Source organism: Podospora pseudocomata, assembly GCF_035222375.1.
Source record: "Podospora pseudocomata strain CBS 415.72m chromosome 1 map unlocalized CBS415.72m_1, whole genome shotgun sequence".
In the NCBI taxonomy this organism is placed as follows: Eukaryota; Fungi; Ascomycota; class Sordariomycetes; order Sordariales; family Podosporaceae; genus Podospora; species Podospora pseudocomata.
The window spans coordinates 6,059,388-6,084,138 of record NW_026946363.1 but is presented as its reverse complement, the minus strand read 5'-3'; the positions used below and the strand labels follow the sequence as shown (position 1 = coordinate 6,084,138).

The 24,751-nt window shown below is 53.7% G+C and overlaps 9 protein-coding genes across 9 annotated transcripts; 6 read left to right on the top strand and 3 right to left on the bottom strand.

Moving 5' to 3' along the window:
* The first annotated feature begins 274 nt into the window (after positions 1 to 274).
* QC762_120080 (uncharacterized protein) lies at positions 275 to 1,701 on the top strand. The gene is made up of 3 exons (XM_062886443.1): positions 275 to 747; positions 829 to 1,133; positions 1,189 to 1,701. Exons 1-3 carry the CDS (start codon positions 447 to 449, stop codon positions 1,522 to 1,524), a joined length of 942 nt encoding a protein of 313 aa, XP_062749529.1. The 5' UTR covers positions 275 to 446; the 3' UTR covers positions 1,525 to 1,701.
* A 74-nt stretch (positions 1,702 to 1,775) lies between these two features.
* QC762_120070 (uncharacterized protein) lies at positions 1,776 to 7,062 on the bottom strand (the record flags this gene model as incomplete). Its single annotated transcript, XM_062886442.1, has 2 exons — positions 6,613 to 7,062; positions 1,776 to 6,555 (listed from the first exon to the last, which is right to left on the bottom strand). The coding sequence occupies exons 1-2, from the start codon at positions 6,774 to 6,776 to the stop codon at positions 1,776 to 1,778; spliced, it is 4,944 nt and encodes a 1,647-aa protein (XP_062749528.1). The 5' UTR covers positions 6,777 to 7,062.
* Positions 7,063 to 7,196: 134 nt separating this feature from the next.
* On the top strand, positions 7,197 to 8,115 carry QC762_120060 (uncharacterized protein; the record flags this gene model as incomplete). Its single annotated transcript, XM_062886441.1, has 4 exons — positions 7,197 to 7,543; positions 7,599 to 7,687; positions 7,741 to 7,872; positions 7,937 to 8,115. Exons 1-4 carry the CDS (start codon positions 7,491 to 7,493, stop codon positions 8,113 to 8,115), a joined length of 453 nt encoding a protein of 150 aa, XP_062749527.1. The 5' UTR covers positions 7,197 to 7,490.
* A 1,539-nt stretch (positions 8,116 to 9,654) lies between these two features.
* On the top strand, positions 9,655 to 10,488 carry QC762_120050 (uncharacterized protein; the record flags this gene model as incomplete). Its single annotated transcript, XM_062886440.1, has 1 exon — positions 9,655 to 10,488. One exon carries the CDS (start codon positions 9,655 to 9,657, stop codon positions 10,486 to 10,488), a length of 834 nt encoding a protein of 277 aa, XP_062749526.1.
* Positions 10,489 to 11,909: 1,421 nt separating this feature from the next.
* ETR1 (mitochondrial 2-enoyl thioester reductase) lies at positions 11,910 to 13,178 on the top strand (the record flags this gene model as incomplete). The annotated part of the gene is made up of 1 exon (XM_062886439.1): positions 11,910 to 13,178. One exon carries the CDS (start codon positions 11,910 to 11,912, stop codon positions 13,176 to 13,178), a length of 1,269 nt encoding a protein of 422 aa, XP_062749525.1.
* VPS34 (Phosphatidylinositol (PI) 3-kinase) lies at positions 12,212 to 16,301 on the bottom strand. Its single transcript, XM_062886438.1, has 3 exons — positions 16,096 to 16,301; positions 15,933 to 16,019; positions 12,212 to 15,879 (listed from the first exon to the last, which is right to left on the bottom strand). Exons 1-3 carry the CDS (start codon positions 16,152 to 16,154, stop codon positions 13,317 to 13,319), a joined length of 2,709 nt encoding a protein of 902 aa, XP_062749524.1. The 5' UTR covers positions 16,155 to 16,301; the 3' UTR covers positions 12,212 to 13,316.
* On the top strand, positions 16,215 to 18,005 carry QC762_120020 (uncharacterized protein; the record flags this gene model as incomplete). The annotated part of the gene is made up of 3 exons (XM_062886437.1): positions 16,215 to 16,315; positions 16,486 to 17,749; positions 17,809 to 18,005. The coding sequence occupies exons 2-3, from the start codon at positions 16,648 to 16,650 to the stop codon at positions 18,003 to 18,005; spliced, it is 1,299 nt and encodes a 432-aa protein (XP_062749523.1). The 5' UTR covers positions 16,215 to 16,315; positions 16,486 to 16,647.
* Positions 18,006 to 18,511: 506 nt separating this feature from the next.
* On the top strand, positions 18,512 to 23,037 carry QC762_120010 (uncharacterized protein; the record flags this gene model as incomplete). The annotated part of the gene is made up of 2 exons (XM_062886436.1): positions 18,512 to 20,387; positions 20,452 to 23,037. The coding sequence occupies 2 exons, from the start codon at positions 18,512 to 18,514 to the stop codon at positions 22,992 to 22,994; spliced, it is 4,419 nt and encodes a 1,472-aa protein (XP_062749522.1). The 3' UTR covers positions 22,995 to 23,037.
* On the bottom strand, positions 22,850 to 24,573 carry QC762_120005 (uncharacterized protein; the record flags this gene model as incomplete). The annotated part of the gene is made up of 3 exons (XM_062886435.1): positions 22,850 to 23,239; positions 23,316 to 23,658; positions 24,062 to 24,573. 3 exons carry the CDS (start codon positions 24,571 to 24,573, stop codon positions 23,153 to 23,155), a joined length of 942 nt encoding a protein of 313 aa, XP_062749521.1. The 3' UTR covers positions 22,850 to 23,152.
* Positions 24,574 to 24,751: the final 178 nt, after the last annotated feature.

The window sequence follows — 24,751 nt, the reverse complement described above, 5'->3', positions numbered from 1 at the left end:
CCTGCGAGGAATTTAAGGTGCAAGGCTGCAAGGCTCGGTGGGGCAGGGCAGGTGAATGATAAGATAAGGTCAGGGTGCCAGTGCCAGTGCCATGACAAGTAAGAGCTTTAAAATATTATTAATGAACAATGCTCTAATTATAAATTATTAGATTTAATATTAAGATAGTTAATTATATTAATTTCAGTATTGTACAAAAAAAAAGTAGTTGGGTGGTTTAGTAATGCTTAACTTAGTGCCTTAGGTCTCACTACTAAAATATCATTCCTCAATAGTGGGCTTTATGATAATCTGACGGCAACAGTGGGAAGCTACCCCGCACTTCTGTCCTAAGATAGACAGGCAACATTACCGATCTCGAAGCCCCTACACTAGCCAGCAGCCATCATTGTCCGAGGATCCCCGAGGCAAGATACCCCAAACCTAGAAGCTTCTCATTTAAAGGTATGCCTTCACCAAGCCAGCTCCGTCTCGCAGCCGCCCGGCTCTCCCGTCCTCCTGGCTCTTATGCTTATCGTTTGTCCGGCAACCCCCAGATCTTCAAATCCGAACCTCCTCCTGCGTGTGCCTCTAGAACTGGCTCGTTGAATCACACAACATTTCTCTCTGTAAAACAGCAAGCCGCCAAGATGTCCACCATGCAAGCCTCCCACGGCCACAACCAGGCCTGCTGCAACATCCCTCCTGTTGTCTCCAAGGGTTACTCTGCCAAGGGTAGCTACGAGGAGATTGATGGCTTCAAGACTTGTATGCTGCCCCTTTTCCAGACATGTTATTAGGGTCCATTATCCATTTTACGCAAGACTAACACACCCCCAGACGTAACAGGCCCCTCCACCGCCAAAAAGGGCATCCTCGTCATCTACGACATCTTCGGCTACTTTGAGCAAACCCTCCAAGGCGCCGACATCCTCGCCACTTCTTCCTCGGAAGAATACAAAGTCGTCATCCCCGACTGGTTCAAAGGCGAGCCCTGCCCCATCGAGTGGTATCCCCCCAACACGGAAGAGAAGCAAAAGAACCTTGGCGCCTTCTTTGGCAAGAACCCGCCTCCCGGCGTGGCCGGCAAGCTCCCTGAGTATGTCAAGGCTCTGAAGGAGAAGACGGGGGTGCAGGAGTGGGCTATTTTGGGTGTGAGTCTCCTTTCTCGTTCAAACCGCCGCGGGTGTGAAGCTGATTCCAGAATAGTTCTGCTGGGGCGGGAAGGTTGTGTCTCTCGTGACGTCTGGGGATCAGAATCCTTTTGTTGTCGGCGCAGAGTGCCATCCTGCTATGGTTGACCCCAAGGAGGCGGAGGGGATCAAGATCCCGCTTATTTTGCTTGCGTCCAAGGAGGAGCCGGAGGACAAGGTCAAGGAGTTTGAGGAGAAACTCAAGGTGGCGAAGCATGTCGAGACGTTCAAGGACCAGATCCACGGGTGGATGGCGGCGAGGAGTGATCTGAGCGATGCGAGGGTGAAGGAGGAGTATATCAGGGGATATAAGACGGTGTTGGACTTCTTTGCGAAGAACTGGAAGGCGTGAGTGTTTTTTCGAAATGTTTGGAAACAGAAGAAATAGGGGACTAAGAAATAAATAGGGGTGGAGACAGGGGGAAGTTGTAGGTTAGCGCTATGGTCACGAAATGATGAGTCTTCAATGGCAATGCTATTCTTTCATTCACTAGGTAACCTTTGCTCTGGTCAGTCCCGCAAACAACACCTTTTTTGACCCCTTTTCCACTCCTGAAATGCAATACTAAACCTCGCTCGCTATACAACTTTTACAATCCCCTCTCAGGAGTTCTTCCAAATCACACTCCCACTCTTCCTCCTCGCAAAAGCACTAATACCACTACCCCCTTCCTCCCCCTGCTGCTGCTGCTGCTGCTGCTGCTGCTGTTGTTGTGATCTCACACTCCCGCCATCTCTCACCTCACCACCACCACCCCGCACACTCGAACTCGACCCATGCAAACTCCTCATCAGCCGATTCCCCAGACTCAACCTCGCCGCACTGATCGGCTCATCCCCCTGCACAGGCGGCTTGCTCCCATAACCCCCAAATCCCATACTGTATCCCATATTCATCGCCCCCGCCAAAAACCCACTCCCCGTCGTTGCCGTGCTCGCAACACTGCTCCCGCCGCTACTCCCATTGTTGCTTGCCCTCGTGATGGTGACTGACGGGATAGAGACAATGTGCTCCCAGTCGTTGCCGCTTTCCCTGTCTAAATGCGTCGGGGAGGGGTAAGACGTCTCATCTTCTGAATTCTGCGCGTAGGATGACCCGGTGTTGGTTTGCATTCTCCTCAGGTTAGGTCTACCCGGCGGTAGGGGTTGAGAAGGGGGGGGGATCCCGGTTTCGAGTTGGAATTTTGACAGTTCTGTCGGTGCGGATTTACGTCGGGAGCGGGCAGGGAGTGACGCGCTGCTGCTGCTACCTACCCCGACGGCTTTCTTGAGGGAGGCGATGGTTCTCTCTGAGGTTGTCATCACACGAGTGGGGGGGTGGGCTTGGGGCGGGGAGGAAACGGGTGAGGGGACGGGAGGGAAATGGGATATCGCTGCTTGGAGCGCACTCCACGACTCAACTTGGCCGTTGAAGGCGTCCTCTACGCAGTTGCACTCGTCGCCGGCCGGGCATTCGGTTTCGCCCATGGCGTGCCAGTCTACCCGGCAGGGGGCGTGGGAGACGCAGCCGCAGGATAGGCAGGGAGAATACAAAGAGGTGACGGGCTCGAGGCAGTAGACGCAGCGGAGCTGAGTTTGTGGGATCTTACTGCCGTAGGCGCTTTCGGGGAAGCAACGAGGGCAGATGCCCACTGCTCCACCGACGTGCCCGTTGGCGGGGCGGTGATATTCCACAGGGTCGAGTTGGATTTCGTGGATGCGGCAGAGGCCAGTCACATCCAAACCGCGTCCTGTTGCCAGGAGGTTTTGGAATAGCTCGCGGCGGCCACCGAAGCCCATCACGGGCGAGGAGGCACCGGTTGGGTAGTGCTGTGAGCCGCGGGGAGTAGGATCAAGGTCGGTGCAGTCGGAGTCGTTGCTGTTCCAGTTGTTGTTATTGTTATAGAGGCGTTCGTCTTTGAGAACATTAAACTTGAGGATCTCAAGACGAGACAGAGATTGACCCCACGTCTGGAGCAATTCGGCATATGAATAGCGGTAGTGAGTGTAGAGCTCTCTACGCTGGGGTTCGATGAGAGAAGTTGACATCCAGCCATCATCGTCAAAGAGCCCTTGATCCTCTGGAACGCATGATACAGCTATGGGAACCATAGAGTAGAAAGTACGTTTTACCCGGCCATCATTGGATAGAGATGTGCGGGCTGTCCCACGAGCTGTTTTTGGAGCTGCGGCCTTAGCACCAAACACGGTTGAGCGACCCCAAGTGATAACACTAGGTGCGAAGTTGCTGAGGATGGTCTCCGCAGGACTAAGTCGCTTTCGTGCAGGAGGATCAGGCGGCGAGGCAGATACTATGCCGGCAAGCGTCCGTGGCAAACTGGCAGCAATTGAGGCAACTGTCGAGTTGGGCTTGTAAAAGGATCGGGTGTTGGGAGAGGTGGACAGACTTTGTGTCTGTCGAGCTTCTCGAGCATGACCGGGCGTGAGCTTGGGTGGTTTTTCTCCGCGGGAGTATGATTGAGTGCCAAATCCAGCCAGCACCGTTGCGTCTTCTGACGCCCGAGAGCCCCTGTGGCCGGCAGGTGTGTTCGCTATTCTGGAAGTCCCAGCAGCCGAGCTTCCCCGGCTTCTGTATTTCATACTCCAATAATCAGGATGTGTAGGGAAATATTCCAGCGAAAATGATGGCGCCTTCATAGCAAGAGGTGTTTCCGGCTGGGTCAGGCGAGATTCGGCGTATGCCACTCCATCTTCCTCAAATGAGTCTCCGAAGATGCAAGCAAGCATAGCCAGCATCTGGATATCAGCTATCTTCTCAAAATAGTCGAACAGACGGTCGATCAAGTCGCGAGCGAGTGGATGACAACCCCATTTCACACGACCGGCTAAACCGGCCTCTTTTTTCCGATTGGAGCGAGACACAGATTCTCTGGCGATAACCAATACAGACTTTTCTCTGCTGTACTGGACCTCGAGCGGAACATCTCTTCGCAGTAGAAGAGCGGCATATTTCCAGATGGTGGCCAGGTCCAAGTAGCCATACTTGGCTGCCACCGCAGCGTTGTGATTACACACCTCAGTACCGTCACCAAAGATGGCATACTCCTCGGCGAACTCTCTCTTGGATGGTAGGTAGGCTCGGAAGTCGTGAATTGAAACAACGTTTTTCGGCTTGCCTGGTCTTCTCCGACTGGTTCCTGTGCCGGTTCCAGTCCCAGTGCCGGTACCACCTCCGCTGGACCGCACCGAATCGTTGGTGCTGAGGGGCTTGCGGAAGTATCTCCCAGGCTGATGCCAGAGACGGAGCCTGTGCACTGTTGTTGGCTCCGAGTCTGTCGTTGACGTTGACTCTGTGCCATCAGAATATTCCGACTGGTCATCAGTTGCCGATGTCTCGTCGTTGAATAGATGTATGGGCGCCGATGAGTCCTGTGAAAGCTGTCCAAAGGTGTCAAACGCGGGCTCCTCTTTCTGCTTGTTACTAGAGACATCTGGGGCAACCATAGTGAACAATGCGTTTTGGCTCTCTTCCTTGGTGGGAAAGAAGCAAACCAGTTCCCCATTACTGAAAAATCTCGCACCACATAGTCTCGGTGGCGGGGGCAAATTAGGGCGTTTGACTGGGGCTAGTGTTGTAGGATCTAATTCAGTACTGCTACTGAGCTCTTGTGACATGGACGCAGAGCCACCGGCAGGAATGCCACTCTCGTCGTCATCACTAGAGCTCTCATCAGCCAAGCCATCCATGTCGTCCAGATCCCGAACATTCTTGAAGTATGTTGTGCTGGTCTCAAGGTCAACCTCGCCCAGTAGATACGTGAAGGCAACAAAGAGACAGTTTTCCTTTCTTTCCAAGAAGCGGATGGAGAGTTCCTGAAGATCATGTTGAAGCTTCTTGTGGGTCTCCTCGGGCATGAACGATGACTTTTCAATGTAAAACCTCGGCGCTTTGCTCTCGGGATAACTGGGCGGAATGTCAACTTTGACCTTGATGAAGATGGTCGCCTCATCCACGCCCCATGGCCCTTTCAGGGAAGCCTTCAGCGTCAGAGAGTCCATGTCGATATTTTCCCATTCCACGTTTGGCAGCCGACTACTGATCCGGAGAAACTCATCCTGTATCGTTTCGGGCTCCCACCACTCACTGTCAAATGCGTGGCCAAACATTCTGGAATCTGGAGAGTCTGGTCTCATTTCTGAGCCGGATTTTCTCTTTGATATTGTGATGCCTCTCATCCAGCCGATTTGAAGCTGACTCTTGTCCACAGTCTTCCTCGAGTTTGACTTGGTCTTCATGGATGTAGCCCTCCACGAAGGACCGATCAGACGAGCACGGGTATGTAAACCCATGCTCAGGGCATTTGGGCGGAAGCGGCTGCGCGTTCCCGGGCGAGGGTGGCTCATCGTGGGGGTCCTGCGATCTTGCTGATTGGCGTCGTCAAGTGTACGGAATGTTTTGTAAGTCGCGCCCTTCCGAGTGAGAATGAGGTTCTCCATCAAAGGGGTCCCCCGTTCATAGCCGGCGGACTTCAAAATCGGCGCCTCGACCTTTTGAAGCCGCAGCTCATTGTCCTCCCCCCATGAAACGAGCTGAAACTCGCGGTCATCGATCCCATCGTTCACGCTTCCTCGACTTCGCCAAAGGAACTCCTTGACTTTGTGATTGCCATGACCAGGGAAGACATAAACAGGTTCAACGACACCGTCAACCGGATCTGTGGGCTTCGGGCGTCGGTCGTATAGATATAGATTGCCTGGTTCATTCTGTGGCATAGCCAACAATCCGGAGCCAAAAGGAGTGTGACGTGCCCGCCATACTGGAAAGTCAGTGCGAACGACTCTCTGGAGCGCGTCGTCCTCATCGGCGTAGTCCCAAAACTTGATGCTCTTATCCAGTGAGCAAGTGACTATGCAGGTCGGTTTGGTACGGTTCCAATCAATACCATAAATCTTGGAAGTATGTGCGATAATGGTTGTCAAGGGTTCCGCAGTCTTTCTTTGGTCCCAAATATGAAGATAGCGGTCGTGGGCGGAAGCGAGGACGTTGGGATCCTGACGACTGTACTTGACCTGTGTCGCACCAGCAAACCAGTCACAAAACGTCAAGGCAGGAGATCTGGGTCTCCGCAAGTCCCAACAGTGAACATAGCCATCCACGGCACACGTCGCAAGAGAATCGGGATGATGGGCAGAAAAGTTGATATCGGTGATGGCTCTGCTGTGGGCTTGGAGGGAATGTTCAACGGCCCCAGACGCCGAGTCATCGCGCTTGTTCAGGTTCCAGACCAGACATCGGTGATTTGCTGTTGACGCAACCCAGAATTCGCGAGCGGCAAAGGGAGACCACTGGACGTCAACCACAAGCCATGGCAGACCGTGGCTACTCAGCCGACGAGGAGGGCTCCATGGAGAATCGAGATCAATGATGGTGAGGCCTTTGGGTCTGTGAAATGTTAGACTCTGTCTGTTCTCTCAGCATGATAACAATGTGACTACTCACGATGCAAGGGCCACATCTCGCCCCGACGGCGAGATGGTTGCCGAGCCTACCAGGCCATCCACATGAATTGTGCCAACTGCATCAAATGTTTCGCTGTCAAAAGCCGACTTGACAACCCTTTCCTGCTCTGGAGGCTGAGATAATCGATCAAAGGAGAAAGGCATGGTCAAAGATAAGGGCCGCAGAGCACTGTGAGGCTCATCCTGAGCGCCTTGGTGTTGAATGACCGTAGGCAGCCCAGCGAGTTTCACTCCACTGCCTTCTCACCACACCCTCAGCACCCCTCCATCAATGGCCCAGCACCTTGGGCAGTTTGGATCGAAGAATCAACTTGATATATTGTCGTGTGACAATCAAAGAAGCAGAGATGAAACTATGTTCTCAGAACTGATGGTCAATGAGGCTTGTGAAAGCAACTGTCGTCAAAGTAACCTTCAACGATGTTGCAGCGCCAACACGCTTAGTTGCATATTACCCTTTGACAAGCTGATGAAAGAACCCCGGGATGTGCAAATGGCCGAATTTGGAATGTGATCAGCGGTCTGTGCGCTTATCAGTCGGCAGCCGTCCTTAGAACCCTGCCAGGCCTGGCCAAACATAGCCCACTATGACTCCATAGGCTTCCAACCTGTCTTGGGCATTTTCAACACCATTGTCGCCAGTCTTTTTCTTGCTAAGCATCCATCACTAGCTCTACGTCTGCGCTAAACTTCTCGAAATACAGAAGGTCCCACAGACCTGATTCTGCTTCGTCAACACACACTTGTTAACGCAACCGTCCCACCTGCTGTCCTCGCTTCGGAGTTCTACCCCTCCTTTGACCTTCTACTTGCGCTTCATCGCATCTGTCCCGACGCACCACCACCTAAACACTCACCATGGCTCTCCCCAAGAGAATTCAAAAAGAGACCGAGCGCCTCATGGCGGAGCCGTATGCGCCCTCGGCCTTGTGTTTACGTTGAGCTTTACTAACTTTGGCGCAACAGTGTCCCAGGCATCAGCGCCATTCCCCACGAAGACAACCTACGGTATTTTGACGTCGAGATCCATGGTCCTTCGTCTTCTCCATATGAGGGTTTGTCTCCGTTTTTCTAGAATGAAGCTCGTAAGCATTGACCACTGTTCTAGGCGGCGTCTTCAAGCTTGAGCTCTTTCTCCCGGACGACTACCCCATGACACCCCCCAAGATTCGCTTCCTTACCAAGATCTTCCACCCCAACGTTGACAAGCTCGGCCGTATCTGCCTTGATGTGCTGAAGAGTGGGTGTTCCCGAAAACCACGATAGTGAAGTCGGGACCATACTGACTCGGGCTCCCTTTACAGACAATTGGTCACCTGCTCTGCAAATCCGAACAATTCTCCTTTCGATTCAAGCCCTCCTCGGTGCCCCGAACCCCGACGATCCGCTTGCTGCTGATGTTGCCAAGAGCTGGAAAGAGGACGAGAAAGCAGCTATTGCGACGGCGAAGCAGTGGACTCAGCAATACGCCGTCCCGAAATAGAAAATCGGCATGAGTCCTCCAGAAAAACAGAATAAAATAACAGTACAGTTTCTTCCGCTATCCGCTATCCATACGGTGCCATCTATACAACAGAGACACGGTGAACTTGGTGGCGACGGCGTGGGATTGGGTGGAAGAGCTCTCTGGGTGTGGTGCCGATGGGCGGATTGGCATACGACCAGGTATATTTGCGATCACGAATTCACGAGCATAGGGGGGAAGAATGGGATGTTGCTGCGTCACAGGTTCTGCGTTGAATGGTGACGCTTTGGCTATTCCTTGGGATTCTTCTTGGTGTACTTTTGCAATCATCGGAGAGCGTGTCTCGAGGCAGCGAATATCAACGATATTACTAGGACGGATAGCGACAGCTTGCACATGACGGGGCGTGTCTCTCCACAGGCTGGAATACGAGGGTAGATTGTGGGATTCATGTGCAGTGAAAGTTGGCAGCTCGATCATGGCGATAGTATCAGATATACGACGATGACTGCCCGCAGTCTCACACAGCTGCACTCGGCACAGCTCGGTAGTTGTTAATCAATTTGGGCAACGCCGTGGACACAGAACCAATCGCCTGGAACTCAGCACTGGTAGCTGCATATCGGCACCTGGGCCCCACCTTCGAAACTTTGCTCATGATGATCTCTCGGGTCTCTTTCCATCGCTCTGCAGGGTAATACGGCATTGGTGAGGTGCCACGGTCCCTTGGAGGGTGGGGACGATAACTGCTGGTCTCGGTGACCCCGCCGAGGGCTGTATTTGGGATTCTTCTGATGGTTGAAGTTGGTGATGGCAATCCAGGTGCCTTTGGAGTCCTATTAGCTCGGGAGATACAGGTAAGTAGGCCCGTAGGGTGGTAATAAACCGCAGTTCTTTTCTTTTGCCTGCTTGAAACAAAGTTCATATCACCAATCCCAAGTCCCTAGCCGAGCCCGAGCTTACCAAGTGACAGGGCATCCCGCATTCTAGCGGAGTCCTGCCAGTCAATTGGAATTGACAGGTTTAGCTTGGCTCGGAGGTGCAATTCTGCAGGGCACCATCACTGATCCAGGGGTGTTTTCCCTTTTGAGCTGAGGGAGGGAGCATTCTCTCCTTCCTGTCCAGGTCCTCCTCTTTTCAACAAGGGTTCACCAGACTTTTACCTCACCATCACTTTCTCTCGGAGAGCCATTCATTATCATCTGAAGGCCTTCCGGACACACACAGGTCCAGCGCGACCATCACAGTCATTCACCCGTCGTTCACTCGTTTCTCACCGGACGCCACCTCGATATTTTACGACGGTCAACCAACAACTGGCCTTCCTGTCTGCCTGCCTGCCGGCTCTCGAACGTTGCATTTGTTTCCCGTGTCAACGTTTCGTTTCCTCCAACGCTCTCGGCACCAAAACATCCCGCGCGGCCACCCAGACAAACCTATCGCTCGCCCAGCCCACCTGTCAACACCAAACACGCTCGCTCAGGCCTTCGCCTCTTTTCCATTCAGTTTCCAGAGCTTCTGTACCCATCACACGCCATCAATTCCTCCGACATCCCGATGTCTAGTAGTGCGAGTCGCCCCGTAGCGGACCAATCCAATTCGACTGCCCTCGCCATTACCACTGGCGCTCGGACGATCCCAACCCTGCCATTCGGTAAACAACTTGCCCACTCGTTCACCTTTAACATATTCAACCTGCTCTGGGCGAGACCCGTCTCCGAAGACAAACCCGACATGCCGTCAAAGAAGGACACCGCCGCTGCTGCGAAGCCTGCGAATGGCACTGCAACCAAGCGCTTTGAGCTTCCAGCCCTCGACCTGAAGTTTGGCGCGCTGACCGACGGAACGGACATCCCTCCGCCCCTCCCTTCGCCGATACGAGAGGAGGCCGTCCCCACGCCGCCAGACACCCCGAAAGAGGCCGTCAAGTCGAATGGCAACACAACGGCCGCCGCCGCCGCTGCTGCTGCTGCTGCTGCGGCTCCTGTCCCACCCATCGCGACTACTGCCGGTGTAAAACGCCCGGCCGAAGACAATCCCGCCTCCCCAACCTTGTCGGCGCGACCCGGAAGCATTCGCCGCCTCTTTAGCCGCGGGCTTTTGAACTCGGCCTATGTGGAGGGAGAGGGAGTGGAAGCGAGCAAAAGGACATCGCGGCCTCCTAGCAGGGGCGCCAGCAGTGTGGCCGATTCTCGGAAAGTGAAGCGGTCGAGTGGCTGGTTTAGCAGATTCCGGAGCGACAAAACTCCACTTTCTCCGCCCGCGACAGACGAGAAGAAGCCCACCGGGCCCCCGCCACCAATGATCCCGGAACTGACGGAGCTCAAGTCGAGCGACGACGCCAAGGACGAGGATGGCTTTGGCAGCGATCTGTTCAAGGACATCAAATAAGCCATGCAACGCACCACAAAAACACATCAACCAACCGTCTTGGGACAGCCCTGTAAGGGACAAGCAAAGAATGGAATTATATCCAGGAAAAGTACCGTGGAAGCTAGGGGAATGGGTGAATTTGCGACATGTTGATTGAAGATACCCGGGCTCGTTTCTTTTGTAAACGGGCAGTCTGAATTTGCGACTGACGATTTCATTGATGTTTACTACCCCATTCTGTCATGTTTTTCTTTCTTTGTTGTTTTTTATCCTGTCATGTCTCTCTGTTGCCTTATCTTGAGGTGTACGACTCTTTGTTTTTGATTGGGCTGGCACACCTTCTTTTTCTGCTGGTCTATTCCTGGTTTTATTTCACGAACACGCTTTTTTTTTTCCCTCTTGCACACATCAGGTTGCCAAAAGCGGGAGAACCTTTTCTTCTTCTTTCTCATGGGGAGGAGGGAGGGGAATTTGTTATTTTTGAGGACGATACATACATAGCTTTTTGACAAGGGGAGGGATGCGCAGTTTGGGGGGGAGGGGGGGAGGGAAGGTTCAGAGCGCGACAACTTTACGATTTCATGGCTTTTTTTCAACTTCGTTTTATACCATATTTTTAGCAGCTGAGCATAGTTATTGGGGGGTGGAATGAGAATCTGAGTTTGGGGGGTTTGTTTTCTTTCTCAACTTTTCGTGTGTATTATGATATGAGTGGTATAAGAAGTGATAATCACGCCCAAGCCAAGGCGTAAGGGAGATGATTGACGGGTAGAGAGGTGAGGGAGGGAGGGATGGTGATGAAGGTCGTATCCCGCTTTGACCTTCGGGATGCATGTCATACATAGAGGGGACGTGTTAAGGGATCACGCCACTTTGGGGGCAGGAAGGCCGGATGGCATTTTCGGTCAAATTACGGGAGCTTGCAACATATAATGGGGGTGGTATTCGTAGTTGAGATGATGCAGGTGGGCATGGGAAATTGTAAATGGAGGTTTATGATAAGATAGAGCTCTTGGGACGGGAAGTGAGGTGTGATTGGCTGGGAGCAATGGAGCTCTGGCCGTGGAGAGAGAGAGAGCTCAGGCAGACGTCATCGGCTCGGGTGAGCGGTTCGGGTTTTTTTTTTTTTTTTTGTTAGGATTGCGACGCAGCGGCTGGGCGGGTGGAAGTTGTGATAAGGTTGAGAGGGTTTGTAGAGATCTGATTCAATTGACACTGCAATAGCTACTTTTCTTTTACACTAGAGTTGCAACTTGAAGCTGCAGAATTCAGCATCAGTTTGGGTGCTGTCTTTCTCGAGCTCTATCCCCTGCAATTCCACGATCCACCCAGGTTCTCAGCGGGGCAGGCTGCTGTCAACAATTCACAACACACTCTCACCAACCTCACCTCGCCCCTTTGCCGTCACTTCACCTCTCACACGGCCGTTCAATCTCACAATGGCAGCCCCCCGCCTAACAACCAAGGCCCTCCGCCTCCCCACCAGCAAACTCCTCCGTCCGGCTCTCACCACGGCCACTCCCCGAGCGGTCCCTATCTTCACCCAAAAACGCCACCTCACCGGCCCCTACGGCTACCACCAATCCAAAGCCCTCACCTTCTCCTCCTTTGGCGAACCTATTGACGTCTTGTCGCTGCACACCCACTCCATCTCCCCCACCCTCCCCTCCGGCTCCGTCTTGGTCCGCACCCTCGCAGCACCAGTAAACCCAGCAGACGTCAACACCATCCAGGGCACCTACGGCTCCAAGCCCCCCTTCACCACCCTCCTCGGTACCGCCCAACCGTCCGCAGTACCGGGGAATGAGGCCTGCTTCGAGGTCCTGTCTGTCGGGCAGGGAGTGAAGGGTCTGGAGAAGGGGGACTGGGTTATCCCTGCCAAGACGGGGTTTGGAACCTTTAGGACTCATGCTTTGGTTGAGCAGGCGGAGGGGAAACTGATGAGGGTCGAGAGGGAGGGTTTGACGCCCGTTCAGGTGGCGACGGTGTCGGTGAATCCGTGCAGTGCGTATCGGATGCTGAAGGACTATGTCGATCTGGTTGGTCTCAGCATGCGGTGGTATCGCGAGGGGAAAGACGTCTCCGGGGGGGCGTGGTTTCTCCAAAACGGGGCGAATTCTGGGGTGGGCAGGGCGGCGGTTCAGTTTGGGAGATTGTGGGGGTTGAGGAGTATCAACGTCGTTCGGGAAAGGGAGACACCTGAAGAGACGGAGAAGCTCAAGGAGGAGCTCACCGGGTTGGGAGCCAATGTTGTTCTGACCGAGCAGGAGTTCTTGGACAGGAGTTTTAGGGATCGACTTGGGGAGCTGACAAAGGGGGGGAAGGAACCGTTGTTGTTGGGGATGAACTGTGTTGGGGGGAAGTCGGCGAGTGCTGTGGTGAAGGCGCTGAGTCCGAAGGGGTGCATGGTTACGTATGGCGGGATGAGCAGACAAAGTTTCCCGTTCCCGACTGGGCCGCAGATCTTCAAGAGGTTGAGGTTCGAAGGCTTTTGGTTGAGTGAGTGGGGTAAGGAGAACCCAGAGGGCAAGAGGAAGATGATTGAGGATATTTTGAACTTGATGAGGGAGGGTAAGTTCAAGGAGAGCCCGGTGCAGGAGGTGGAGTGGAACTGGGAGACGGAGGAGAAGACGCTCAAGGAGGCGGTTCAGGGGACCCTGGGCGGGTTTAGGAGTGGGAAGGGTGTTTTTGTTTTTGGGGAGACGTAAAGATCACGTGTGGCTCAAGAGACGCTGCGAATGGCACGATGGCATCACTTCCTGAACATGAATGCCACCACTATATATCTGGTTCTCCGTCCCAAAATTCATACCTAGCGCCACCTGAGCACCAAATCCGTCTCTAAACTACGCCCTAAAAGCCTGCACCAGCTCATGCAACTTGTCAATCACCACTGGCACCAGCGCGTTCAGGTTGTCGTCCATGATCCTCTCCAAATGTCTAATCGCATCCTCCTCGCTCAGTTCCAAGTGAAACCTCTCCTTAACCTTCAGCACCGCCTTATCCGGCTCCAGCTTGATGTCGGGAATATTCGCGTCGACCATCAAACTGAACAAGTTCAGAATCAAGTTGCTGTTCTTCCTCAGCGCGCTATATGCCAAGAAGCAGTACTGCTTGAACTGCCGGTAATACTCCGAGTTGGACCCGCCCATGCAGTCGACCATCTCCTTGGAGAGCTTCATCGCGGGCGCAAAAGGTTTCGGGTCGCGGCCGAGGATGTACCCAAAATCGGCGTGGAAGAAGTGGCCGTCTGGAGCTAACAGCAGGTTGTCGAGGTGACGGTCACCAACGCCGAGGATGTAAGTGATCACGCAGTAGCCGGCGCACGACCGGACAAATGTATCCAGACTCTCCTTGCGCATGCCGAATGGCCCTTGGGCGTCGGGGTTGTTCTGCTTGAGGTAGGCCTGTGCCGGGTTGGCGCGGTATTTGGAGGCGATGCCCTGAAAGGTCATGGATGGCACAAACTGTGACAGGCCGGCACTCGTACCGGTGGCCAAAATCTTGTAAGGGGAGAGCTTCAGGTCGAGGTTCTCTTTCAGCAATAGGTTATCCATGAGGGTGATGATCTGGATAACGAGCTGATCCTGACGGAGGTCATCGCCGGTCTTGAACAAGATAGGGTATTTCCGACCAGAGGTGGTCTTGAAGGCCACTTTGATAGGATGTAATGATGACTTGAAGACAACTGTGTCTTCCGGAACCACGCCGCATATTTCTATCGAAGGATCCAGGGGCAGGGGAAGTGGTGGGTCGATGGTCACCAGCTCGTTTTTGGGGTCGGCCAAGAAGTGCTTGACGCGCTCTACCCTCTTCGCGATGGATTCGTTCGCCTCCTTGATTTCCCCAGAAATCTTGGAGAGGATCGCAATCCACTCAGCCTGTCGCAGCAACGTCTTTCGGGTCTCCTTCCCGTCCGGGCGCTTCACCAGCTCTGCCATGAAATCGTACGCAATCTTCTTGTAAATCATTTGAGTTTCCTCACCCTGATCCATGGAGCTATCATCACACTCGACCATGAGATACCACCAAAAGTAGTTGCCGAGTGCAAGACTGTGAACAGCCCGGGATATCAAGAATCGAGCCAAAGACGAGTCGTGTGTGACCTCATGGCCAGGCCGTGTCGAGATATGTTCATATTTGAGCGCCTGGACGAGCTGAAGCAGATACAGAAGTAACTCCTTGTCGTCAGCTTTGCGCAATCGCTCAACAGCAAATGCCCGCACGGCCGAATTATCAAACGTCGGGCCAAGCAACTCCAAGGCGTCGTCAACATCAATGTCCGTCCACTTCCCGAGGACTTGAACAGCCTGCTTCGACTCGGAGTGATCTAGCCAGTTCACCGACTTGACAAACTTGGTGAGTGCCTTTTTGTTTCTTGTGAGGTGATAGCGGAATTTCCAGATGAGGTCCTTCTCCTCTGGCGAAAGCGTGTGGGTTGGCGAGTATGACATGATCACATTCAGCTCATCCCGCACCTTGGCATTTGGCTTGAGGTCCTTGTCCAGAATCCCATTACGATGCTGGCTGCGGACCAATCTGCGATGCTTGCTCTCGGCGGGGTTGTCTCTTGCACCGACCTCGGGGTCATACACCCTGATCAGCCGGCCTTCGTAGCCCTCGTCGTCGTCGACGCTGATACCGGGGCCGAAATGGACCTCTGGTGGAGGTTTGAGTAGGATGTTGGATTGTGACGAGGAAAGATGCTGGAACGAAGAGATGGGTGGTGCCGGATACTCATAGTCAGCAAAGACCACAGGGAAGTCGAATCTTGGTAGCTCTACGTTCAGAAAGTACCCAGATGGTTCTGGCTTCGCTTTCTCGTTCTGCGCACTGGACTTGTCATCCCGAGAAGCCTCTGTTTGCCTGATGGCTTTGGCCTTGAGAGATGACCTGGCCGTCTGAAGGCCGCGCCTCTCGAATCCACGAAAGACAAGCTGGTCCAGCCAATCCACGCGGGGAATCTCGCCCATTTCATGCTTCTTGAATAGCGTCTCCATACGATCCAACTCGGCGGCATCCTTGTCCTCGGGTGTTCCGTCTTTGGGTCGTGACCTAGGGACTAGAGCGGGGGTTGTAGTGTCGTCGTGTCCGTCCGCGTGAAGATGTCTGTAGACGTGACATTTCTGGCGACCCTTGTGTAGCTGGTTATCCTTATCGAACAGCGGCAATGTAGCCCCCCCGAAAGGAATTCTGTGACCATAAGGTCCGTCTCCCGTTGGGGAAAGGTCCCAAAGTGTTATCGCAAGGCAGGCATTCTGGGGTAAGACTGAGTATGTGACAGGTAGTTCGAGCCACTCGCCCCATCTGCGCTCGGCTCGAAAGGTCTTAAAAGATGTCTGAACAGGGACAGTCAACGGCTTGGAACCTGCCCACACCTGTACTGTGACATAGAGATCGGAAAAGGGGCTAGACGCGATGGTATCAGCATTGTTTGGAGAAGGGCGGACGGAGTGCCAGACCTTTGGTTGGATCCTATGTGTCGAAGGTTGGGATTGTCGAGGAGGGTAGAAAATAAGACAGGTGCCTCTTCACCTTCGAGGTTTATGCTACACCACTCTCTATCAGCACATTCCGCGCCCATGATAGCAAAGTAACAGCAACAGAAACATCGGCGCAACCCACATACGAATCCTGACGGGGTAATCAAGCGAGTCGGAGCTGGCAAACGAGAAGGGCTCCATTTCGACAACGACGGGAGTGACAGAGAGCTCGCGGTCTCTCTCTATTCAATCAGCTCGCCTCTCTGATTAGAACGCTAGGAGACCAAAGCGCAACTTTGTCTTTGCACGGCGATGGAATCACTTGTCGCGCAAACGGGTGGCAGCAGCTGCAACGTCACGCTGTAAGATGCCCCTCGGTGGGCAAACGCCCACTAAAAAGAGCCCTGTCGCTTCCAGCTCACAAGCTCTGCCCCACTTCTTCCAGCTGAACCAACACCCCACTTCAGCTGCCTAAACTTTCCTTGGCGAGCAACCGCGTCTTCCCACTCATTAATGCGTCTTCCAACTTCAGATATACCACCTCCCCTCTTCAATTCCCGTCACCAGTCAACCTCAACTTTCAATTACCGTTCAATAATTGTAATAAATACTATTCTTCCTTTCGCCCAAGCTTCACCAAACTCCCCACATTCGCCGTATCGTCGGCTTAATCTTGGATCCCATCTCTAGCACAATGGACGACCGCAATCACCTCGCCGTCCGTGGGCGAGGTAAAGAGAACGAGCCCCCAGCAAGAAGCTCTCGGAAACGTACATCTGATATTGGCGGCGACCCATCGACCAGCCGTCGCAGAATTAGAGAGCCATCAGTACAAGCGGACCACGGCGATGGGGATGAGTACGACCCGGAACAGCCAATGCAGGAGCGTCGCCAGATCCAACGGTCTATGCGGGAGACATGGAGAGAAATAAAGGAGAATCAGGACCGACTTATCGGAGAGGATCACAATCCGTTGATTCGCATACTTGATAAGCAGGACGCGACCCTGGTTAGGGTAAAGCAGACCAATGAGGCGGCAATTGACGCCAGGGTCCTAGTCTCGATCGCAGACATGAGTGTCAAGCGAGCACAGAAGATTGGACAAGGAAACGTCGGCGGTCTTGACTTGGATGAATTTATATCTAAGGCTTCTACGTTTATGCGGAACGGCGGTGGTATCGAGAACGACGAGGCTGCCGAGTTATCAAACACCCAGAGAAGGAGGAGACAGCCTCGTGGAGCTCTGGGCAGCGACGAGGAGGATATCGGTGACGAAGGCGACATGGCCAACTGGACACACCTCGGTCGCTACGCCGCGATACCAGCCATCCTTAGGCCTCCCGTGCCAGGGTTCCTGTTGGGGCCGCTTTCGATAGAGAAGAAGGCCCGAAAGGTCACCAAACGGTCAGCGCCTTTCAAAGTCAGCAATCTTATAGAGGTACGACCTCAGGAACTCCGGGCAGAAGACCTCAAGCGAAATACCAGGAACGATCTTCCCTCCATTTGCAAGAATATCCTGGTCCGGCTGGAAGCCCATGAATCAAAAGCTCAGGACTTGGCCCGAGAGAAGTGCAGACAACTTGAGGCGGACCGTGGGACTGAACTCTCGGAAGAACAGTTGCGGCAGGTGATGGATGAGCTTGGTCTTAACGGCAGTGGCAATGTGGATCTGTTACGCTTCGTAATCAACCCACATTCGTATGGCCAAACAATAGAGAACATGTTCTACGTCAGTTTCTTGCTGCACGAGGGCAATATCGAGCTCAAATTTGACGGCAATGGCCTGCCAGGTATTGGTACGTGACAACCCTGAAGCCTTGCGCGGACCGTGAAAGATGCTGACACTGAGTGACAGTGCCGTACAAGGCACGAGATGACGAGGCCGAGTCGGCATCACGAGCCAGAGCGCCTATGAGACATCAGGCTATCATGTCAATCGACATGGAGATGTGGAGCGCTATCATCGAGGCTTTTGGCATCAAGCAGCCTATAATACCACACCGTCAAGAAGAGGACCAGACTGGACCTGGCGCACGTGGTTGGTATTATTGACGCGACATTGAGTGTGCTGAGGGTTTGGAACACCAGAGTTGTGGACGATTTTTGCTGTGTGGTACGTATGGAGGAAGAGCTATGGCTTTGGAGATTCCTGGCCGTGTAGTTAGTTACCAGTAAGTTGCCCGTGTTTGGTTAGCCGCTTTGGTACAGCTACTTACAATCTGACCGGTATCGGCAGGGGAAGTGTTCTTTGTTTTAGTTGTTCGAGTGGAAAGCTCTGGGCCTGCATCCGCAAGCATCTACAGGCCCAAAATCTTTGTCTGTGACGCGATGATGTCGCGAAACTTGGGCGGCAAAAGACCGCAACGCTTCTTTGTCCAGTTGCTCCGTTCATTGTGCAGTCCACCAGTTTCCCGTGTTTGTTCGGTGCTGCTTGATATGAAGCTCCTGACCTTCGCTCTCGCAAATGTCACCGTGTTTTGTTTTCTCGGTACGAGTTATTTGGTTACCAGCCACCTGCTTATTCTACACGTCTACAACCAGCAAAAAGCTCTGCGACAATGTCTGGGGACCACCATGACTCGCAAGCCCTGGAAGCGCGCGCTTCACCAGAGATGGGAACCATGAGCACCCCCCCACGCCGGCCAGCTCGACCTAGGCGTCCAAATGCCAGAGAATCCGAGAGCATATATAAAATTAGGTATTCCTATGATCCTTGGAACCTCAGCTCGTGGAGCAAAGCCGGGGAGTCAAGGCTCAGCGAGCTTCTGGCCACTGCCACCGATCCTCCTATCGAGGGCTTCTGGAAAAGTATAAAAGCAAGCAAGGTGGTTGGCAAATGGTTTGACTACAACGATAATGAGCCTATTGTTACGTGCTTCAGATTTCTCGAACTAGACTACGACCGTGCGATGAAAGGCTGGATGAACACTCTGCGAAGCGGGAGCGTTATGTGTAAAAAGCTGACGGATATGCGGGTGGAACGGGACGTGTTGAGGGAACAGAATTCAGTGTTGACCAACGAAAACTACCACCTGAAGGACCAAAACAAAGAGGCCGAGGATCTCATCGGAAATTTGGAGGACATGAACCATGACTTGGAGGACCAGGTCAAGGACCTGACCCAACAACTGAGAGTCAAACAGGTCGAGAATCGGAGGTTGAACCAGACTCTAAGCAGTAGGAAGAGTCTGCAGACAACTCCTGGCGGCACCGTGATCGAAGACGGCCGGGTTGTCCACACTATGAGCGACGATATTGCGAGAAAAGAACGGGACGATTACTTGGCAAATATCACCCGTGCCGAAGACAAAGCAGAAGCGGCGCAAGCCAGGGTCGGGGAACTGGAAGACAAGGTTGCGCGACTCAGGGCTGCTCTCGAGACTATCAACCCAGCGGCCGAGCTCACTTCAACGGGTGCCATCGAATCTGCCACAGTGACTGCCGCTGGTCTCCAAGCGCAAAAGGCGCAATATGAAGAGTGGATGAAGGAGCTGAAGGATGAGAACGCCGTGTTGAAAGCCGAAAATGAAGATATCAAGGCCGCTAGTAACCACCTGGAAACTGCCATGCAGGTCTTGAGAGAAGGGAATGAAGAAACCCTCAAGAAGGAGAAGGAGAAGGTGCAAGCCGAAATTCGGCACTTGCGGAATATGCTGTCAGAGCAGCGGTCAGAGATGTCTGGGAAGCTTCAAAAGAAGGAACAAGAATTGAAGGACCTTTGGGAACAGTACGACAGAGTCAAGCGGCGAGCCGAGGAGTTGGAAAAGAAGGTCAGGCGGCTCGAGGTTGACAGCGACAACCAGATCAATCAGATTCGCCAGCAAGTGGAGAACTTCGGCAGGGCGAGCAGAGCATACAATCCCCAGCTCAACAGGCTTGACCAGTTGATCAACCAGACCGAAGCGAACCTAGATCAGCATCGTGAGAGTGCGGAAAAGGCCAAACTGATCCTGGAACAGGCCGGCAAACTCAAGAAGAACCAGAGTCCGTCTCCCGAGACTGTGAGCGGGCTGGCCGATCTGGTCAACTCCATGTACGATGTGTTCAACAGCCCGGCGAAAGACAAAGAGAAGCAGGAGCCGGGCCTAAAGGAGGCAAGAGAAACTCGTGATGCGGCTCGGAACATGATCAAAGAGCTGGAAGGGCTCAACGAGATGCTTCTTGGGTGGCGGTCCCGCGTGCGTTCCGGGCTTGGGTCGCCTACTGCTCTGAGGCACGAGGGAGATATGATTGCATCCAGCATTGAACGGCTACAGCATCAGTACCGACGGAAAGACACTGCGGAGAAGGCTTCCAGGCGCAAGCCCGAGCCCGTGACTCCTTCAAAGAAGCCAAGGGAAGAACGGTCGCCGCTGATAACGGGCAGACGTGTGACGCAGAGGAAGGCACCGCCTAACCTGGTTTTCGTGGACGAGCCTGAAAAGAATGCACCGGGTGAGTATCCCATCTCCCATTCGACAGGTTATATGTACTGACATCGAGAAAACGGGGAATCCAGAGACACCTCCTAACTCTTATCCATTCGAGCATGAGATAAGCAGCGTTCATGCTGCGAATCTTGCAAAGCTCGAAGCGGTCATACGCGCGTCTGAGGAGGGAAATTCTCCATCGCCGAAGGGTGCTCTTTCATCCCCACCCCGGGAGCCGCAGTCACCCGGCGATGCTAAGAAGTCTCCAGAGGCTCCAAAGCTCTCAGTGCCCAAGGAATCCCACGCCAAATCACCTTCCATAGCTTCCGGTGGCTCCTCCCCCTCAACTCCCCGTGGCCCTGAAGAAGATTTCCCGTTCGACGATCGTTTCAACCCTGATCTATACAAGGTGCTTGAAGGGTTCATCACAATATTGGGACACGTCACTATGGTTACCGATGAAGACAATCGAAAGCCAGACAACTCATTCCTGAAACCCTTGCTCCAACGATACGAGCCAGAGATGAAGACGGCTTTAAAGAAAGTTTTCGAGGTCACCGGGCAGCCCCCTTATACTCTTCTCGCCCCCACTAGCCGGAAGGAGCACGAGCTTTTCTACGTTTGTAGAGCGTACAAGGAATTTCAGTTATGCGTCAACCCGGGCTGGGACGCGGCCCTGTGCTTGAACTGGTTGCAAGAATGCAAACAGGGTATCGCCTCGCAAATCGAGGCCCGGAAGGTCACGATAGAATATGAGCGCTATCTTACGTCCAAGTTCGCGGATGCTCTGGAGGTGGTGATCAAGAGACACGAAGAAGGAGACGAGCTGAGAACCAGGTATAATGAGCTTGAGACGGAACTGCTGGGAACGAAACTTTCGACAGAGGAAGAGTTCTACGTCGACGGCTGCGTAAAGCGACATCTGGACAGCGGCAGAAGCGCAGACTATTTTGAGGATCTGGTATGGGAGGTTGCCCCAGTCATCAAGCGCGAGGTCAGGTTGAGTGGGATCACCAACGAGCTCGAGAAATGGGTCAATGACTACAGCGAATGGGTGGACGATGTTTTCAAACCTGATTATATTGAACCGCTCAAGCAGCTGATCAAGACACTCAAGAAGAAGATCGCCGACAGGAATGACATGGACGATAAGATTCTACTTGAGGCCCGTGTGAGACGACTCAAGAAAATTCTCCGTCACGACCCTGTCGAGGACCTGTCTCTCAAAGACACGCTCAAGTCGCCGCTCGAAGTCGTCACTACCAACATCCTCGTCAACCAGGATGCTGTTGAAGATCAATACGCCACCCGCCGCCGGCGTATTGAGTCTCTGATTCGGGAAAAGGTGATGCATCTTTACTCTACCAAAACTCACAGCAAACACGCCGAGGCGGCTTGTTTCTGCTCCCTGCTCAAGTACTTCGCGCCAAAGCTGTATTACAATGCCCTCAGTGACGGCTGTTGCGGGCATGGTCAGATGGTGACCGTCATTGAAGAGGGCACCAACGCGGAAACGCAACCAGTGAAGCCCGACGACCCTTCACTGGCGAGCAACCGCACGTCAACCCGACGAAGCCGCCGCACTTGTCAAGGCCACCACGGCCATGGCGTCTTTTCCGCCTCCACCACCGTCCCCACAGTCATCTGCCATATCTTGACCTCCTTCCTCTGGGTCATCCTCTTTGCCCTCTCCGCCCCAGCAGAGTTCTACTCCACCATCCTCCTCATCCTCACCACCCCCTTCGACATGGTCGGCTACGCCTTCGCCTGGGTGAAATACTTGTTCAGGTACATCCACTGGCGCTTCTTCCCCAAAAATTACGCCGAAAACTACCACCCCCCTACCTTCACCCCTCCTACCTTCAACATCCCTTCCCCCCCCATCAGCTCGACCGAAGTCCCCCCCTCCCGTCCCAGAACCCCCACCATCGTCCCGAGTCCGAGGAGTGAACGCTCATCCCCACCGCGCCGCCTCTCCACAGCATCGTACATCCCCTCCCTGGACTCCTTCTCCAACCCCTTCAGAAGAGCCTCCGCTTCCGACGTGGACGGGAGGTCAGAAAGTACCGAATTCCCCATGCGCCGCGATGGCGGTCCACCCCCCAAGCCAGAGCCACAAGCGAAGACGGAAGAAACCCCCCCAGTCGACCCCTTTGCCTTCCGGAAAACCCCCACCCCCGCCCCCTCTGTTGCCGACGATGCATCCTTTCCTCCCCCCCCTCCCAGACCGGCACCCTTCAAGTTATCTACCCATACTGCTTCCCCCGCCTCGCTTATCATTTGCCTGTCTATCCTCACGACTGTTTTCTCCTCGGTGCTGTATCTAGCGCTGGACCAAGAACGGCGGATCTGGCTGTCAAATAACAACTGGAGGAGGGCATTCGTCAATGATATGCTCGAGCCGTTTGCTGGCACAAATACGAGGGTGGCGGCGTGGGCAAACTGGGGGGTGCTCGCGTTTCCGGTCAGTGCCCTGGCCAGGGCGGTGAACAGAGTTTTTGTGAGGTGGTGGCCGAGGTGGGCGAGCGTTGTGCCGTGGGATACGGAGAGGGCGGTGGTGGATATCACCTGGGCTGACAGGACGGGGGTGAGCGGGGTGAGTGAGCAGAGTCCTGGGTTGCTAAGCGCTTGATGGAAAGCTTTTCTTTTGTACGGGTCTTTTTCGGAGTTGGGGAATGGAGTTTGATGTCATTTGTTTTGGGTTTTGTCACTGTTTGATGGAAGTGGCTTTTACAAAAGATTATGTCAACTATTAGCTTCCCTTTACATCAAATCTTCACTGTGGCATTTTTACATTGGCATCTTCTTCACCACCGCCCTCCTTTTGACCTTGACATTCTCACCCCCATTATTCGACCCCGAGGCCAGAAGGGTGCCCTACCAACAACACAATGTTAGCCCCTTTTCTCACGTCCAAAATATTGTGTTCCGCGTAGGTAGGTAGGAAACTTACCCTCTTCCCAATGACATCCTCCCACCCCTCCTCCAGCTCCCTGACGGTTAAACACCGAATCTGGTTTTGAGTTTGTTGCTGCTGCTGCTGGTGGCGATACCCACCCGGTAACACCTGACCGCCTTGAATCTTTCCCTTATCTCGCGTTGGAGACCCTTCCCCGGCAGAGATAATCACCATCTGCATCTTTGCCGCGCTGTCGTCATCCCTGCTCATGACACCGGTTCCTACACCCCCGTTCCTTGCCGGTCCTGCTAGGATCAGCTTCCCTAGGTCGGGGCGTCTGGCTTGTGGTGCGGATGAGATGGACTGTTTGTCCCAGCGCCAGCCGACGCTGTCGATCCTGGTTGTTGAACAGAGGCTTGTCAGAGAGATGTCGATGTTTCAAAGTGATCTTGGGCGGGAAGTGGAGGGCGGGGGGTTGTGCCGGTTGAAAAGGGGGGACGGGGGGAACGTGGGAATGTGGAAATGTATCAAAGGGGTAAATGTGCTAATGTGTGTTTAAAGGGGTAATAATGTGGGGAAGGAACCAAAAGTGCAAGTGTTGTTTTGGCAGGAGCAACGCTGGGTGAAGGGCCATGGTGGGAAGGAGCCACGGCTTGAAACAGCACTGGCGGAAGGAGCCACACATGAATGTGGGAAGGAGCCACACATGAATGTGGGAAGGGGCAAGGGTGAGGGGAGCAAACGGCAGGAAGGAACCAGCTAGTCAGGGTGGGAACTGGAAGGAACGAACGCTGGCATACCAAACCTCGCAACACACGCCCTTGGTGATGTTATACACCGGTACCCCTTTATGCCCCACCAGCAACGGTATATCGCTTCTCAGCCAGACCTTGTCCCCTTTTTCACTCGGCCGAGGGCTGTCAGACTCCACAATTCCATGGCAGTATGACCGACGCTCAAAAGGCTGGGTCACGATGAGCGAAGAGATGGAGATGTAGGCGACGTGGTTGTCGCGAGTTCCTCCTCTTGCTCGAGTGATGATATGGCTGGGTGGGTGATCGGCAGTCAACGAAGAGAGAATGTTGGTCGGGGATTCGAGGTGGTGGTGCTCATTGCTGGGGCTTTCGAGGGTGTAGCAATGGACTTGAATTTCAAAGGGTGACATGGCGAGAATGTGTTTCAAAATCAAACAAGGATCCAATAGCAGGATGTCAACCAGAATAAAAAAGCAAGATCCCACCCAGAAAGGATATGTGTACCAGAGAGGCTGGATGGTCCAGACAAAACGGGAACTGACAGACAGCATGGCCATGATGGGGCATATTTATAACACGAGTGCGGTACCCGACATGGCACACGACATGGAAAAATGCAAGAGCGGGAAGATGGCGTCAGGAGAGTCGAGATGGATTGATCTAACAGCTGCGTTTTCCTGATTCAATTATGCACGCCTGCATGACGAGGGCGTATGTGGCTGACCCTTCGGCTCG